This window comes from Corythoichthys intestinalis, chromosome 6 (assembly GCF_030265065.1).
Source record: "Corythoichthys intestinalis isolate RoL2023-P3 chromosome 6, ASM3026506v1, whole genome shotgun sequence".
Taxonomy (NCBI): Eukaryota; Metazoa; Chordata; class Actinopteri; order Syngnathiformes; family Syngnathidae; genus Corythoichthys; species Corythoichthys intestinalis.
The window spans coordinates 16,462,660-16,477,643 of NC_080400.1; the positions used below are offsets into that span (position 1 = coordinate 16,462,660).

Below are 14,984 nucleotides of genomic sequence, written 5' to 3' on the forward strand. Positions count from 1 at the left end.
GGTCCGATCACGTCATTTTCAACGTATCGGAATCGGCAAAAAAATATCGGCCATGCCTTTTTTTAATATATATATATATATTTTAATTATATCGTTTTCTAATTGTATTTAACATTACAGACATAATATGTTACACTCATCCAGAGTCTTTAGTTTAGGCTTAAGGTAGGGTTATCAAATTTATCCCGATAATGGCGGTAATTAATTTTTAAAAAATGTATCATGTTAAATCTTTAATGCAATTAATGCATGCGTTGCACGACCCACTCACGCATTGTCGTGCTCGATCTGTAATGGCGCCATTTGACCCATTTAGAGAGATAAAAGGCAGCGTAAAATGAGTAGAGTGAATTTTGGCAGCCTTTGGAGCCTTTTTTTAATAGGCTAAAGTCTTACAATCCCTCTACCTATGATTAGAAATATCATGGGTAGCAATGTGGGTAAGCAAGGTAGCAATTGATCTTTATCTTAACACCTTATGTTATTTGACAACGCAGAGAAGATATATCAATTGGTAGCACTACGCACAGTCATGGTTCCACTTCCGATCAGGCATTTGGGCATGGCTACAATATCATTTACTGAAAGCTCAACAAATAAACTAGATGGCAATATTTAGTCACAATATACAAAGTCACAAGTCTTTCTATCGGTGGATCCCTTTCACAGTAAGAATGTTAATAATGTAAATGCCATCTTGAGGCTTTATTGTCACAATAAACAAATACAGTACTTATGTACTGTATGTTGAATGTATATATTCGTCCGAGTTTTATTCATTTTTTTCTTAATGCATTGCCAAAATGTATATGATCGGGAAAAATTATCGGGAATGATTGGAATTGAATCGGGAGCAAAAAAAAGCAATCGGATCGGGAAATATCGGGATTGGCAGATACTCAAACTAAAACGATCGGGATCGGATCGGGAGCAAAAAAACATGATCGGAACAACCCTATCCTTAACTAGTAATGTGAAAACTTATTGGGAAAAATGCAAATAAAAAAAGCCATGCGTGACTTAAAACACTTAAAATCTAGTAATAACACAAATCTAGCTGTTATTAATTGAAATGAAAATTAATAGAAGATCTAAATCATTAAAATAGAAAACACTCAAATGTAAATTGGTGCAGATAAATACTGTAAATATGGTAAATAATGATTAATGAATGACCATGTAATATATATGAAAATAAATAAATACAATAAAAATAGTAATTAAAAAAAACATTTACAAATATGTAGTGTTTTTTTGTTGTTGTTTGGTTTGAACTGGTGGTCTTCCAATCATGCATGCTTCTGACAGTGCGTGGTGGACAGTGTCAGCTGTTTTAAGCCCGCTATCTAGTCCTTCCAGACTGCAATCCCCCAAATCCATCTCTGCCCCCTCCCCATGTGACCACAACTGCCCCTTTTCTATCCTGTCAGCTGCGCACACACAAAGCCAAAGATAGACACAAACGCATTACAAGTGAGGTTAAAAGGAGAATGTTTAGATAACTTTGAGGCCTCGGGATGACAACAAGAATATACGCCTGTGTGCGTGTGCATACGTCGGCTCGTAGAAAGACAGGTGGGAGACCATTAATGCGGTTGCGCGACACTAGACACCGACCGGGGAAATGACACTCAACGGGCTGAAGACAGCCACCGTTATTGCTGTGTGTGTATGTGTGACGACACAAAAGAGAAGGTCAGGGTGCTAAAGGTGATCCGGGGCGCCGCTCAGCAAGACAGCAAATGATGCACGTGGAAGGAAGGAAAGAGAAAAGAGGAAATGCGTCTGAGTGTGTTTGTGTGCAAGCGAGCCAGTCGCATTCCTGTTGAGAAGTTTGAAACGTCTTCTCTGACTTCAAGTCACACGAGGCGTGCGTAAATCACTCGCATGCAAACGGGTGAACTTTTGACTTTGGAGGTCTGGATGACACAACTATTAAAAAATCAAAAATCTGAAAAAACACTTGCAGGGCTTCCTCCAGTGTTTTGCAAGCCTCATTGGCTACCATTGACGCTGATATATGTCCAACCCATTTGGGCTAGGAGGGCTCGCAGTGATTGTTCAGTCATGCACTGTATTGTTTAGTCATGTATTAGTCCTCTCTCAGATTTTGTCTAGTCTTAGTCGACGTTTTTCTTTGGTAAAATTAAAGAAATTTACTCTAAAAATAAGTTTCCAACTGTTTTGAACGAACATTGACAGTCGAGCACATGCTGAAGCGTCTATAAGGACAATGCCAACTTGGTGATAATACACACTCAGCAGGAAATCAGTACATTAATTTCAAGTAATTATTATACCAACCTGGACGCCATGAACTGTACATAAAAAAAAAAAAAAAGGGAAAAAAATTTAAGAGGACGCTCGCCATTAGCATTAGCCTAATGCTAACTCAAATGCGAATGCCAGTGCTAACGCTATGAGTTACATTTAGTGTGTGATGATCACTCAGCACAGACCTTCAAAGGCTTCTGGCCAAGATAAGAAAACAAATCTTATCATGCGTGTGTGTGTGTGTGTGTGTTACGTGCCAAAGAAGGCTCGCGAAGAGCGTAACATAAAACAAGCCACACAAATGTACGAGTGGACACAAATTTATTTACAGAACAATCAAACTCGCAATGAATATGTACAGAATGCCGACGAAACGTGACTTCAGGGTAAGCCCAGGCCAAAACAACAAACAAAAGGAACTACACTTAAACCCCACCCGCTAACTAAACCCTGATCATGTAAAAGGAACAAAGAAAAGACGGCTTCTAACCTAACTTCCTACTCTATACAAAACAGGAGAAAACGGGTTGAACAGAAATGGCGACTTACCCTTACTTGCTTCAGTGCTCTTATTTACAGTGGTGAACGAAAACGATCCAATAACGAATAAACACAAAAGACCTCACCGAAAAAGCGGGAGTGTATCAAACTAGCGATCAAATGCAAACGAGCGTGAATGGCGAGCAAATAGCTGGCAAGGAGGACCGCGGCAGAATACTGTCAAATGCGACCTCATAGAGCGTTGACAGTGGCAGGTTTAAGAAGCTTGGCGCCTTTTTCCGTGGCCAATCAGCGGCGGTGACGTCGTCGGTCCGTCCTGCGTCGATCAGCTGTCGTCACAGTGGGAGGGGAAGCAGCCAGGTGGTGGAGGCGACGATCAGCTGACTGGAAGAACCTCAGAAAATTAACTATTAAACGGCCAGGGGCCGTCACAGTGTGCAAGCCTGGAGACTGGAGAGCAGCAGCACATCACACTAGTGACACAACTAGACACTGCTACGATGCAGGCTAACTACACATAAAATGTCACACATTGTGAACATGTAACGAAAACTATTGTGCATTTCTATCTCATTCTTGTCTCGTCAGACGAAAACTTTGTCTTATGTTTTCGTTCCCCAAAACCCGTTTATTAGCTCGTTGTCGTCTTGTCATCGTCATGAAAAAAAAAATCGTTGACACATACAGTATATACATTCAACATACTGTACATAAGTACTGTATTTGTTTATTATAACAATAAATTGGCATTAACATTATTAGCATTGTTTCTGTTAAAGGGATCCACGGATGGGAAGACTTGTAGTTCTTAAAAGATAAATGTATAAATGTTAATAAAAGTTATGGTAATTTTTTTAACACCCCTCTTAATGTTTTTGTTTTAATAAAATTTGTAAAATTTTCAATCAAAAAATACTGTATACTCGTAGGTCGCCATTGTTGACGTCGCCGAGCGGTGATGTCACAGCCGTTCTTCCACAGTGTCTTTAACTACGTATGGTAGTGATTGAAATACACCACAAGGCGAGTTTTAAATTACTTGGAAATCAAGTCAATGAGTGTGTTTTGTCCCTCGACTGGCGCCGTAGTTCCCTGTGTCCATTGTACTTCACGGTCATTTGAGTGCTGGCTTCACAACGTACGAGACCTCTGGTATTTTTTATATTGTGACTGAATGTTGTCATCCAGTGTATTTGTTGAGCCAAACGAAATGTTTGAATGGAGTTTGACCAAAGTCTGAGTAAGTTTTATGTGTATTTTGCATCGCTATTTTGATTGGGAATGCCAGCTTTTCTTTTTGTAAACATTTTTTTTTTGAAGGGATATGAATGTTATTTTTGTTGTGCTTTCACTAAATGATACTTATGTTTGTTGTGAATGAGTTGCCGAAGCTTATGCCAATAAACGGCGCGGTCCAATGAACGCCTGTGTCCACTCGCCTTTCTCTCCCTCTTAGCTCTTAGTGCGCAAAAACGGCGTCATTGTAATCTGTTTGAGGCAATGCATGAGCGGGTCATTCCGCGGAAGTGTTAAATGTTTCAAATATTTTAACGTGATTAATTAAAAAAATTAATTCCTGCCCTTTAAAGCGATAAAATTGACAGCACTACTTTTTACGTATAAATTTTTGTAAATAAGTGCTTAAATCCCTGAATTCTTTATAGATATGGCCGTTAAACAGTGTCGATTCTTGGTTAAAAAGCAACAACAACAAAAAGGAGCAGTTAGCATTTATTTTACGTAAATATTGCGAATTAGGACACCAATGCCGTAGCGGTTAATTTCTCCCATTGATTGTTTTCATGTTTCAAAATGCATGCATGGTACAAAAAAATATAATAATTATCTTGGACCCTCGAACAAATTACTCCTGAGACAATCCTTCCTGTTTGTATGTGGTACAGCTTTAGTACTTTTTCAACTTAAATCTGGCGTTGGATCCCTGCATGTGTTGACTCATTGCGACCACTGTAGGACAGCCCCCTACTTGAAGGCGTTGCGCAGTGGCTGACGGATATGACCTGTCAATACAATGATGAAGTCTATGTTGATAGATTGATTTCTTAAATAATCAATAGATGCGGCCCTAAGAGGAGGTGACTTAATCAAAAATCAATTGTAGGTGACCCAAAATTAAGGAAGTGACCCAAAAGTCCCTCAAAACTAACAGCAAGTGACCCAGCCCCTTACAGATAAAGAGATTGGACACCTATCGCCGTCAGTGCCACAAAATAAAACATGATCAATTGATCAAAGTTTACTACCGTGTCTTTTTCAATTGAATTGATATCTTCCAGTCAAAACTTTCTAAGGTCTTGTGCAGACTTCAAGTCATTGCACTGCTGTTTTTAAGGGAGGCTTGCAGGTGACTTGGGAAGGGACTGGTGCGGGGGTGCATTCAATTGGGGGTGTTGAGGCAGCAGCTGCAGCAAATGAAGAAAAAAAAGGTGACATCAGTGAGGAGGAATTTTCTCTCCTTTTTTTCCCAACTTCTTTTGTTTGACACCAGCCTTTACATCTAAGTCGCTGACACATGAAGCAAAGCAGAATGGGGGAACGGCGGCCCGGGGTCCCTCATGCCGTAGAAGCTTCTTTATTATAAAAAGTCATTACACATTCACACATGCGCCAACACGTGGAAGCCGTCAGGTGCGAACGTCACTTTTTCACTGACCTTTTTCCTAATTGGAGCTCATTTGGAGCCGGAGCCCCACCCCCACGTGTGTGTGTTATAACTTAAGGCCCAATTTTATCCACATAGGACTCGAGCGAGAACACGTCCAACTTTCCTTCCTGCTCGTGATTACATCAACACATGATCGCGCACGCACACAGACCCACACGCTTATGACATCAGCAGCAGCTGCATAAAATGGTGTGTGTAAGTCTAATTTGTACATTTACAAAGTTTGTCGCCAAGGTTACAGTAGAAGAAAGCTTTCATTCAATAAGGTGTTAAGTGTCATGCGATGTCAGTATTTGCCAAGATATTACTTGTAAAAAGTTGTATTATTTTTAGTTGAAAAGGGCATGTACTGTTTGTAAAGTTTAAGTAGTCAGGATTTTTTAGTGTAAAAAGCTGTATCTTGTCATAACAAATCGTGGTGTAGAGAAAAAATATATCGGACATTCTTTTATTTATATATATATATATATATATATATATATATATATATATATATATACAGTGGGGCAAATAAGTATTTAGTCAACCACTAATTGTGCAGGTTCTCCCACTTGAAAATATTAGAGAGGCCTGTAATTGTCAACATCGGTAAACCTCAACCATGAGTGACAGAATGTGGAAAAAAAACCCAGAAAATCATATTGCTTGATTTTTAAAGAATTTATTTGCAAATCATGGTGGAAAATAAGTTTTTGGTCAGTACCAAAAGTTCATCTCAATACTTTGTTATGTACCCTTTGTTGGCAATAACGGAGGCCAAACGTTTTCTGTAACTCTTCGCAAGCTTTTCACACACTGTTGCTGATATTTTGGCCCATTCCTCCATGCAGATCTCCTCTAGAGCAGTGATGTTTTGGGACTGTCGTTGGGCAACATGGACTTTCAACTCCCTCCACAGATTTTCTATGGGATTGGTCTCTGGAGACTGGCTAGGCCACTCCAGGACCTTGAAATGCTTCTTACGAAGCCACTCCTTTGTTGCCCTGGCCGTGTGTTTGGGATCATTGTCATGCTGAAAGACCCAGCCACATCTCATCTTCAATGCCCTTGCTGATGAAAGGAGATTTTCACTCATAATCTCTCGATACTTGGCCCCATTCATTCTTTCCTTTACACAGATCAGTCGTCCTGGTCCCTTTGCAGAAAAGCAGCCCCAAAGCATGATGTTTCCACCCCCATGCTTCACAGTGGGTATGGTGTTCTTCGGATGCAATTCAGTATTCTTTCTCCTACAAACATAAGAACCTGTGTTTCTACCAAAAAGTTCTATTTTGGTTTCATCTGACCATAACACATTATCCCAGTCCTCTTCTGGATCATCCAAATGCTCTCTAGCGAACCGCAGACGGGTCTGGACGTGTACTTTCTTCAGCTGGGGGACACGTCTGGCAGTGCAGGATTTGAGTCCCTGGTGTGCATTGTGTTACTGATAGTAGCCTTTGTTACTGTGGTCCCAGCTCTCTGTAGGTCATTCTCTAGGTCCCCCCGTGTGGTTCTGGGATTTTTGCTCACATTTCTTGTTATCATTTCGACGCCACGGGGTGAGCTCTTGCATGGAGCCCCAGATCGAGGGAGATTATCAGTGGTCTTGTATGTCTTCCATTTTCTAATAATTGCTCCCGCAGTTGATATCTTTACACCAAGCGTTTTACCTATTGCAGATTCAGTCTTCCCAGCCTGGTGCAGGTCTAAAATTTTGTTTCTGGTGTCCTTCGACAGCTCTTTGGTCTTGGCCATAGTGGAGTTTGGAGTGTGACTGACTGAGATTGTGGACAGGTGTCTTTTATACTGATAATGAGTTAAAACAGGTGCCATTAATACAGGTAACAAGTGGAGCCTCGTTAGACCTCGTTAAAAGAAGTTAGACCTCTTTGAAAGCCAGAAATCTTGTTTGTAGGTGACCAAATACTTATTACCCACTCTAAATAAATCATTTAAAAATCAAACAATGTGATTTTCTGTTTTTTTTCCCCCCACATTCTGTCTCTCATGGTTGAGGTTTACCCATGTAAATAAATACAGGCCTCTCTAATCTTTTCAAGTTGGAGAACTTGCACAATTGGTGTTTGACTAAATACTTATTTGCCCCACTGAGGTAAGATCTTAAACCCGAACCTGACCCGACCCGAATTGTTTTATTTTCCTAGAACTAATCCATTTTTCCATCACTTTTTTTTTCGAAAATGATGTTGAATTCTTGGTTTCACTTTTATTTGTCATAAGACTCAAAATGGCGACATGACACCTGTCATAACGATGAATGAGGGCTCAGATGTCATTGAGTGTCGATTAGTAAATTATGACACTTTTGATGCAATATTGAGATTTTTTCAAATGTCTTTGGGTTTGGATTACAGTTTAGGAATTGTGTTAAGGTTAGGACACTTAAAGACATCTGTCATAAGCATTCATTAATGTTCATGACAGTGTCATGTCATAATTATGACAGTTCGACTTTTGGGGCAGACGGTAGGGGCACAACATGATCCTACCACATGATCATTGATGACCCTGAAACGCAGTGTCAGCAATAAAATCAACTTACACAAATATTTATAATAAGAAGATGAAAATTAGCATTTTTTGTTTCCCATCATTTTTGAGGGGAATTCTAAATCAGACTGCTTAGGACAGCTATACTTTCCACCAAGATCATCATACATTGAATATGGTACGCCCACCGGTGTTAGGCCAATGTAGTTACCCCCGTCAAAAATTGTATCCCCTAGGCGAAGCCACTGTGCTGCATTGATTTCCGTATTTTGGTGATGTAGTTATCTACAAGATTTTAAAACATGGCCCATCCATAAAAAAAAAAAAAAAAATACCTATCAAAGAATGTAACATTACTCACTGAACATAAAAAAGGAAATGTTTTACTATTTTACTCGTAGGATGACCTTTAACTGTTATTACTGTAATTCAAGTCCTGTATGGAGTTTCTCCAGTTTAATAAACGTCGATGTCCAAGATATATAACTGTGGTTCCTTTCTGGCTTCAAATAATTGTTTAAGTCAACATGACTCATAACTAACTTGTGTGTGCTTCCACGGCAAGGGGATACAATTTTTGATGGGGGTAACTACATTGGCAAGACATGGGTGGTGGTTCCGTTGTATAATTAGAATCTTTAGTGGGGCAAATTGAAACTCCGCTCACCATTTTGGCGGTGCTCTCTGGTGTTTCATGGTCCATATTTTCAATCCTTGGTTCTTGCTCAGTAGTTGTTGTCGCTTTTGAAAGCTTAGGTTTGAAAAAAATGACATATCCATCTTGCCTTCTGTCCTCTGGTAGTTTTGGCTAAGCAAATCAAATGACCTTCTAAGGTGCTAGTCACATGATCTGTAATTAATAATAATAATTTTAACCCATTATAAAAATATATTTTTTTGTTCATTTCATTTATTTTTGCTGTTTGTTTTATTGCTTTACAACTTTTAAAGACAATATTTTACCGGAAAACTCTTAAATTTAAAATCATATATAGGAAAGTCAATTACATGCTTTGATACTTTGCAGCCAACAGGGGGAGCATGGCCCCGGACCCCCCCTTAAACTCCGCGTATGACACCAAATTCAAATAAAATGTTACTGAATTCTTCAAACAAGCAGTACATTTCTAAGAAACAAAATTCAAAGTTTTCAAGGGAAAATATTTTTTCCCCAGAAAATCCAACTTGACAATTCTGATAAAAGTACTGTAAATCTTTAATTTCTTTGTACAGTTCCAGAAGGAAAAATATTTTCTTGAAAAAAGTGCCAACGTTAATCCAAATGTAATGGAAAGTCAAAGTCGTAGGTTTGTAAATTAGTTTGTATGTGAATATCCATGACACTGATGTTGTACATGCACGTTAATGTATAAGTGCACCAAGAAAGGTCACCTTGACTTGCATTTCGGAGCTTTTGGGAAGAAGGAGGACTGCGCGCCCGTTAGCGGCGTCCGTCATTAACTGGCGGCTAATCCATCAGATGTGATCAAAGGTAGCCGACTAACGCCGGCTAATCCTTCACCTTGAGGAGATCTCTTTAATGAGCTTACTGAGGAAGTCCTCTCTTCAGCGCCATCATCTGGTCCTCGGTCGACTTGCTTTGCCGCCGCCAGAACATCTGAAGGAGAATTCGTATTCGGATGAAGTTCTGTTGTTTGTTGTCAGTTTCTCAGTTACTGTTTTGCTATCAGTCTATTTTATGATGCTTGTGCTCGCAAAATGTATTAAATTAATAATATACAATCAGCAGTGACATTCTCAGATCAGCAGTGAGCCCGAGAAGAGGAAGAAGTGAGTCATAACGAGCGGGCGTTTAATAAAACGCAGCCTGAATGATGATGATGATGATGATGAGCGTTCCGCATGCTTGCAGGAAGTGACGTCCTGGATTAGTGAATGCTCACGTTTCGGTGCCATTGACGGTGCTATACGTCCAGTCCATTTTGACTGGGAGAGGGCGAAGGTTCATTTGCTCCTCTCAGTCAAAATGGATTGAAAAAATATATTATCAATTAATTGTGTGACTTAATCTGAGCTGTTCCCTGAATATTTGGAATGGAAAAAAATGGCGGCACAGATGTAGCGTAACCCCAACAGTGTCCTATTCTCACTCATGCCAAGACAATGGCCTGCTAATCCTCGCTCCTGATTGGATGAGGAAAGATTACCCAGAGGGCACCAGCTGTCAGGGAAAGGCCGGGCCCAGTTTCCGTGTCACACACACACACCCCTACACCCCCCCCCCCCCCCCCACACACACACACACGCGCAAATACAAACAAGTATGCACACGTACATTAACACTGGCAGCCGTTTCGCTACGCAAATGCTAATGCTAACATGGTAGGATTCATGATAACTAGAGCTGTCAAACGATTAAAATTTTTAATGAAGTTAATCACAGCTAAAAAATCAATTGTAATTAATTGCAATTCAAACTATCTCTAAGATATGCCATATTTTTTTTTGTAAATTATTGTTGGAATGGAAAGATAAGACACAAGACGGATATATAGCGGAAAACACAGACAAGACTGAAAAAGCAGTTTCTGCTCTTGCACTGCTCTTTAAAAGAAACTGCTGTATATTAAGCCAAAACAACTGTTGTGTTTGATAGAACAATACGTCTATATGCTACCATAGCAGATTCATGGCGCATTAGGCCCCCGAACTATTTTTAATTTGTCCGTTTTACCCTGAAAACCCCCGTTTATAGATGTCGTGCAACCGCTTTTGTTTCAACCCAGCCATAAAACGAAGGTAATTAATTACTTTTATAATTCAAAATGTCTACCGTTTTTAGCTTAGAATCAATAATTGGTGTCTCATATTTCGTTTTTTTTTTTTAAAAAAAACGACTTTAAAAAAATATTCACTCATATATTTGATACTCATATATTTGATACACTGCCAATGGGTTTTCCCATTGGCAGTGTATCAAATACTTGTTCTCCCCACTGTATTTTAAACTTTTAAACAAATTATGTCACAATGAAAAAAATGGCGTCTGTAAAAAAGTCACGGATATTTACCTCATAGCTATCGCTTAATTGTATTTTATTTGTTTCTGTCGCATTTTCTCCGATATGTTAGATGATAAATAATCGATCCAAACGAAGAAAAATTGAAAAGAAAAATGTTTAAAGGGGTAAATGTATGAAAAAGAAAATCTCAACCTCTCCTTGATGTCTGCGATTTCTGCATCGCGACCTTTGTTATATTACCATGTTTCACCCATAAAATCCCAAAAAAATCCAGCTGTGGCCATTCACAGCTGTGTCTTGACACATGCTACATGGAGTTTTTGGATCGAAACAAGGTAAGTACGCGATAATATCTCGTTAAAGTCATGGCGTCTGTAATTCTGCCCTCGCGTGCTCTCACCTCCAGATAGGGTTATTCAGTTAAATTTTTTTTTTTTTTTTTTAGAAAATGCCCTCTTGTTCCACATTTTTCTTCCCCCAGAAAATTGAGAGTTTAAGCTTTCCAATGATGTATCACTCATGCATTTCGGACAATTTTGAAAGTTGGCCTAATTGGTCTCAGCGGAACTTCAAGTTACCTGAGTGTTTTCCGCCATATACATTCAAAATACTGTAAATAAGTACTGTATTTATTTATTATAACAATAAATCCACAAGATGGCATTAACATTATTAACATTCTTTCTGTTAAAGGGATTCACGGGTAGAAAGACATAAAAGATCTTCTTAAAGTTCTTAAAAGATAAATGTGAGTACAAGTTAGAGTAATTTCATATTAAAACCCCTCTTAATGTTTTTGTTTTAATAAAATTTGTAAAATTTTCAATCAGAAAAAAAAAAATCTAGTAGCTCGCCATTGTTGACGTCGCCGAGCAGTGACGTCACGTGTGCTCCCTGCCGTTCTTCCAGTGTATTTAACTATGTAAGGTAGTGATTGAAATACACCACGAGGTGTTAATGGCAAGTTTTAAATTACAGTGGTACCTCGACATACGATCGCTTCGACACACGATCTTTTCGACATCCGACGTAAATTTTGACCCGCCATTTGTTTCTACATCCGACAAAATGCTCGAAATACGACTATTTATGACAGCGTCAACATGCCAAAAGCCCGCAACAATAGGACATTAAAATGAAAGGAATATCTTAACTGACTCACTCTGCCGTCAGCCCCGCGGTGCGTTCAGGTACACCACACAAAATACGACTGCCGCATTAAAACTCGATTTGTTGCATTATTACAGGTATTATATTTATTATTATTACTATTATTATTATGATTTTTATTCATAATGCATTTGTTTTGCTCTTTGTAATTGCTATTTGCAATAGTAACAGCAGTATTTATTAAGGATTTGGTGTAGGTTTTCTGGCTGTGGAACGAATTAATGGAATTATAATGTATTCTAATGGGAAAATCCTGCTCGACATACGACCATTTCGACTGACAAACAAGGTCCTGGAACGAATTAACTTTGTATGTAGAGGTACAACTGTACTTAGAAATCAAGCCAATGAGTGTGTTTTGTCCCTTAACTGACGCCGTAGTTCCCTGTTTACTGGTCCATCCACGGTCATTTGAGTGCTGGCTTTTGCAACGTACGAGACCTCTGATAGTTTGTATATTGTGACTAAATATTGCAATCCGGTGTATTTGTTGAGCTAAACGAAATGTTTGAATAGAGTTTGACCAAAGTCTGAGTAAGTTTTGTATGTATTATGCATAGCTATTTTGATTGGGAATGCCAGTTCTCTTTGCATTGAGCGCTTTTCTATTTGTGAACAATATTTTTTTGAAAGATAGGAATATTACTTTTGTTGCGCTTTCACTAAATGATACTTATGTTTGATTTGAAGGAGTTGCTGAATTTCATGCCAATAAACGGCGTGGTCCAATGAACGCCTGTGTCCACCTTTCTCTGCCTCTTAGCTCTCAATGTGCAAAAAAAGGCGTCATTGTAATCTGTTTGAGGCAATGCATGAGCGGGTGTTTCCGCGCATGCGTTAAATGCGTCAAATATTTTTATATTTATTTATTTATTATTGTTGAGGTGGTTGCAGCTCAACGTTGCATTCGTAGGGAGAATACGTTGTCTTTTACTCAAAACTCGGCGTATTTAATTTCCATTGACATGCGGATACATCCTCTCTCATTGCTGTATGCACAGGCAATCCCACAAATTAAAGTCATCAAAGTCAAACAAGAAGAAGTAATAAAAGTAGCACTTTAGACAATTAAGTCCTATCCTGCCATCTTGTGGCGAAAAGTTAATATGTCAATAATAACAAGCAATAGGAACATTATTTCCACATCAACTGAGGACACATTTATGAATACAAAACATTTCCTCCACCATTTCTCTCAACAATTATTTTCAATATTTTTAAATAAATATCACTCCCAGCCATTTTCACCGGTGCACCCCCCTTGCTCCCAGCCGTTTTACTGGATTTTGACTGATTTTGCAAGGCCCACAGAAAATTCTATGTACAAAAGAAAGATTAGACTCCTTTCTTTCAGCAGGAAAAAAGTTTGTTCATATCTTTTTCCATTCTTTAGAAATCAGCATTAGAAAATAGCTTAGTTTGAGCAAATTTCCAATTTCTGATGAAAAAACAGAGAAAAAAAGCATACATTCAAACATAATTTTGACTTTAACACAACTATTTTTCGCTTTTGTGACATCCCGAACATCTGAATAATGTTTTCCTTCTACAAAATAACATAAACAACAAGACAAATAGAGCTTTTAATAGCAAAATAACAATTTATTTACACATAACTAAACTATTGAACTGAGAGATGACGCTGTTGTGGCCGCGACAGCCGGAGTAAACCCTCATCGCCGCCTGTCACATCAAGATGGATTTTTTTTTAGTCTTTCTTTTGTGTTGACCACTGCCTCGTGGCGGAGTTCGCCTGGGGAACTTGTGTGGGGCATGTTGTGTTCCTGGGTGGGAACTGGTTTGGCCGTGCACGTTTCCGGCTGAGTCACGGTACACTGAAGGGTTGCGGAGGACGCGAGCGGCCGAGCATGGCGGCGCGGGCTCTGCTCGGCGAGCAGCATGGACTCAACGGCATCGTCCGCTGCACTGGTGGTCCCGGTCGTTCTGCTCGGTCATCCAGCGCCTGGCATCCCGGGCATCCTCCCGGCCGTTCTGCTCGGTCGTCAGCCGCCTGGCATCCTGGTCGTCGCACTTGGTCGTCTTCCGCCGGCGCCCTGGCCGTGTGGCCCAGCCGTTCGTTCTGTTGAATCGGGTTTCGGGTCTTACCAAATGTGCTACTGCCCTCCAGTGGCCAGTTTTATTGCTTTAAAATGCATTTTCAGCATTGTGCTTTGGAGCGAAGCTGCATCAGAATCTAGAGATGTCTCTTGTGGGAAAAAAAACGTAAAAGACGTATAATTTCATTTTTGGGACACTGAAACAATTAAAAAAAGGACATATTTAGATTTTTTGGGAGCAAATGAGTTGATTAAAAAAAAAAAAAATACCGCCATTAAAGCGATAAGCTTGACAGCACTAATGATAACACGTTGGTGTTTGTGTGTGCAGGTACTACGGAGCGGGTGTGTCTGGTTCAAGGCACGGTGGAGGCACTCAATGGCGTCCACGACTTCATCGCTGAGAAAGTACGAGAGATGCCGCAAAGCAGCCAGAAGTCCGAACCAGTCAGCATTCTACAGCCACAGACCACAGTCAACCCCGACCGCATCAAACAGGTCGGTTTCAGACTATTCAAGTCGAATTGAGTTCATTCCGTGCGTGTTAGGAGTAGTCGGTATAGCCTCAAAATGATAACACCAAGGAAATTTGCAATGACGATATTTGTACGGTAGGAGAACAAAATACAGCCCAATATGTTTGTGATTGCTGCTTCGGATGATCTTTTCATTTACACTGCAATGTAAACAGAGCAACAGACACTTTGAAAAGCAAAGAAAAATACTTAAAGACCAAATGTGAAATTAATTTCATAAAATGCCAAATAGGGTCACAATTAAAGTAATTAAACATTGTCCAACAAATAAAGCATGTAAAAA

General features: G+C 39.5%; 1 protein-coding gene across 3 annotated transcripts in view; it reads left to right on the forward strand.

The window, feature by feature from the left end:
- Positions 1-14,984, forward strand: part of LOC130917960 (RNA-binding protein Nova-1-like) — a 135,481-nt gene that overhangs the window by 91,962 nt on the left and 28,535 nt on the right. For all 3 annotated transcript variants that reach the window (XM_057839762.1, XM_057839763.1, XM_057839761.1), the window contains one exon: positions 14,497-14,663. In XM_057839762.1, coding sequence (XP_057695745.1) covers positions 14,497-14,663 — 167 coding nt within the window. The remainder of the gene's footprint in view (positions 1-14,496; positions 14,664-14,984) is intronic.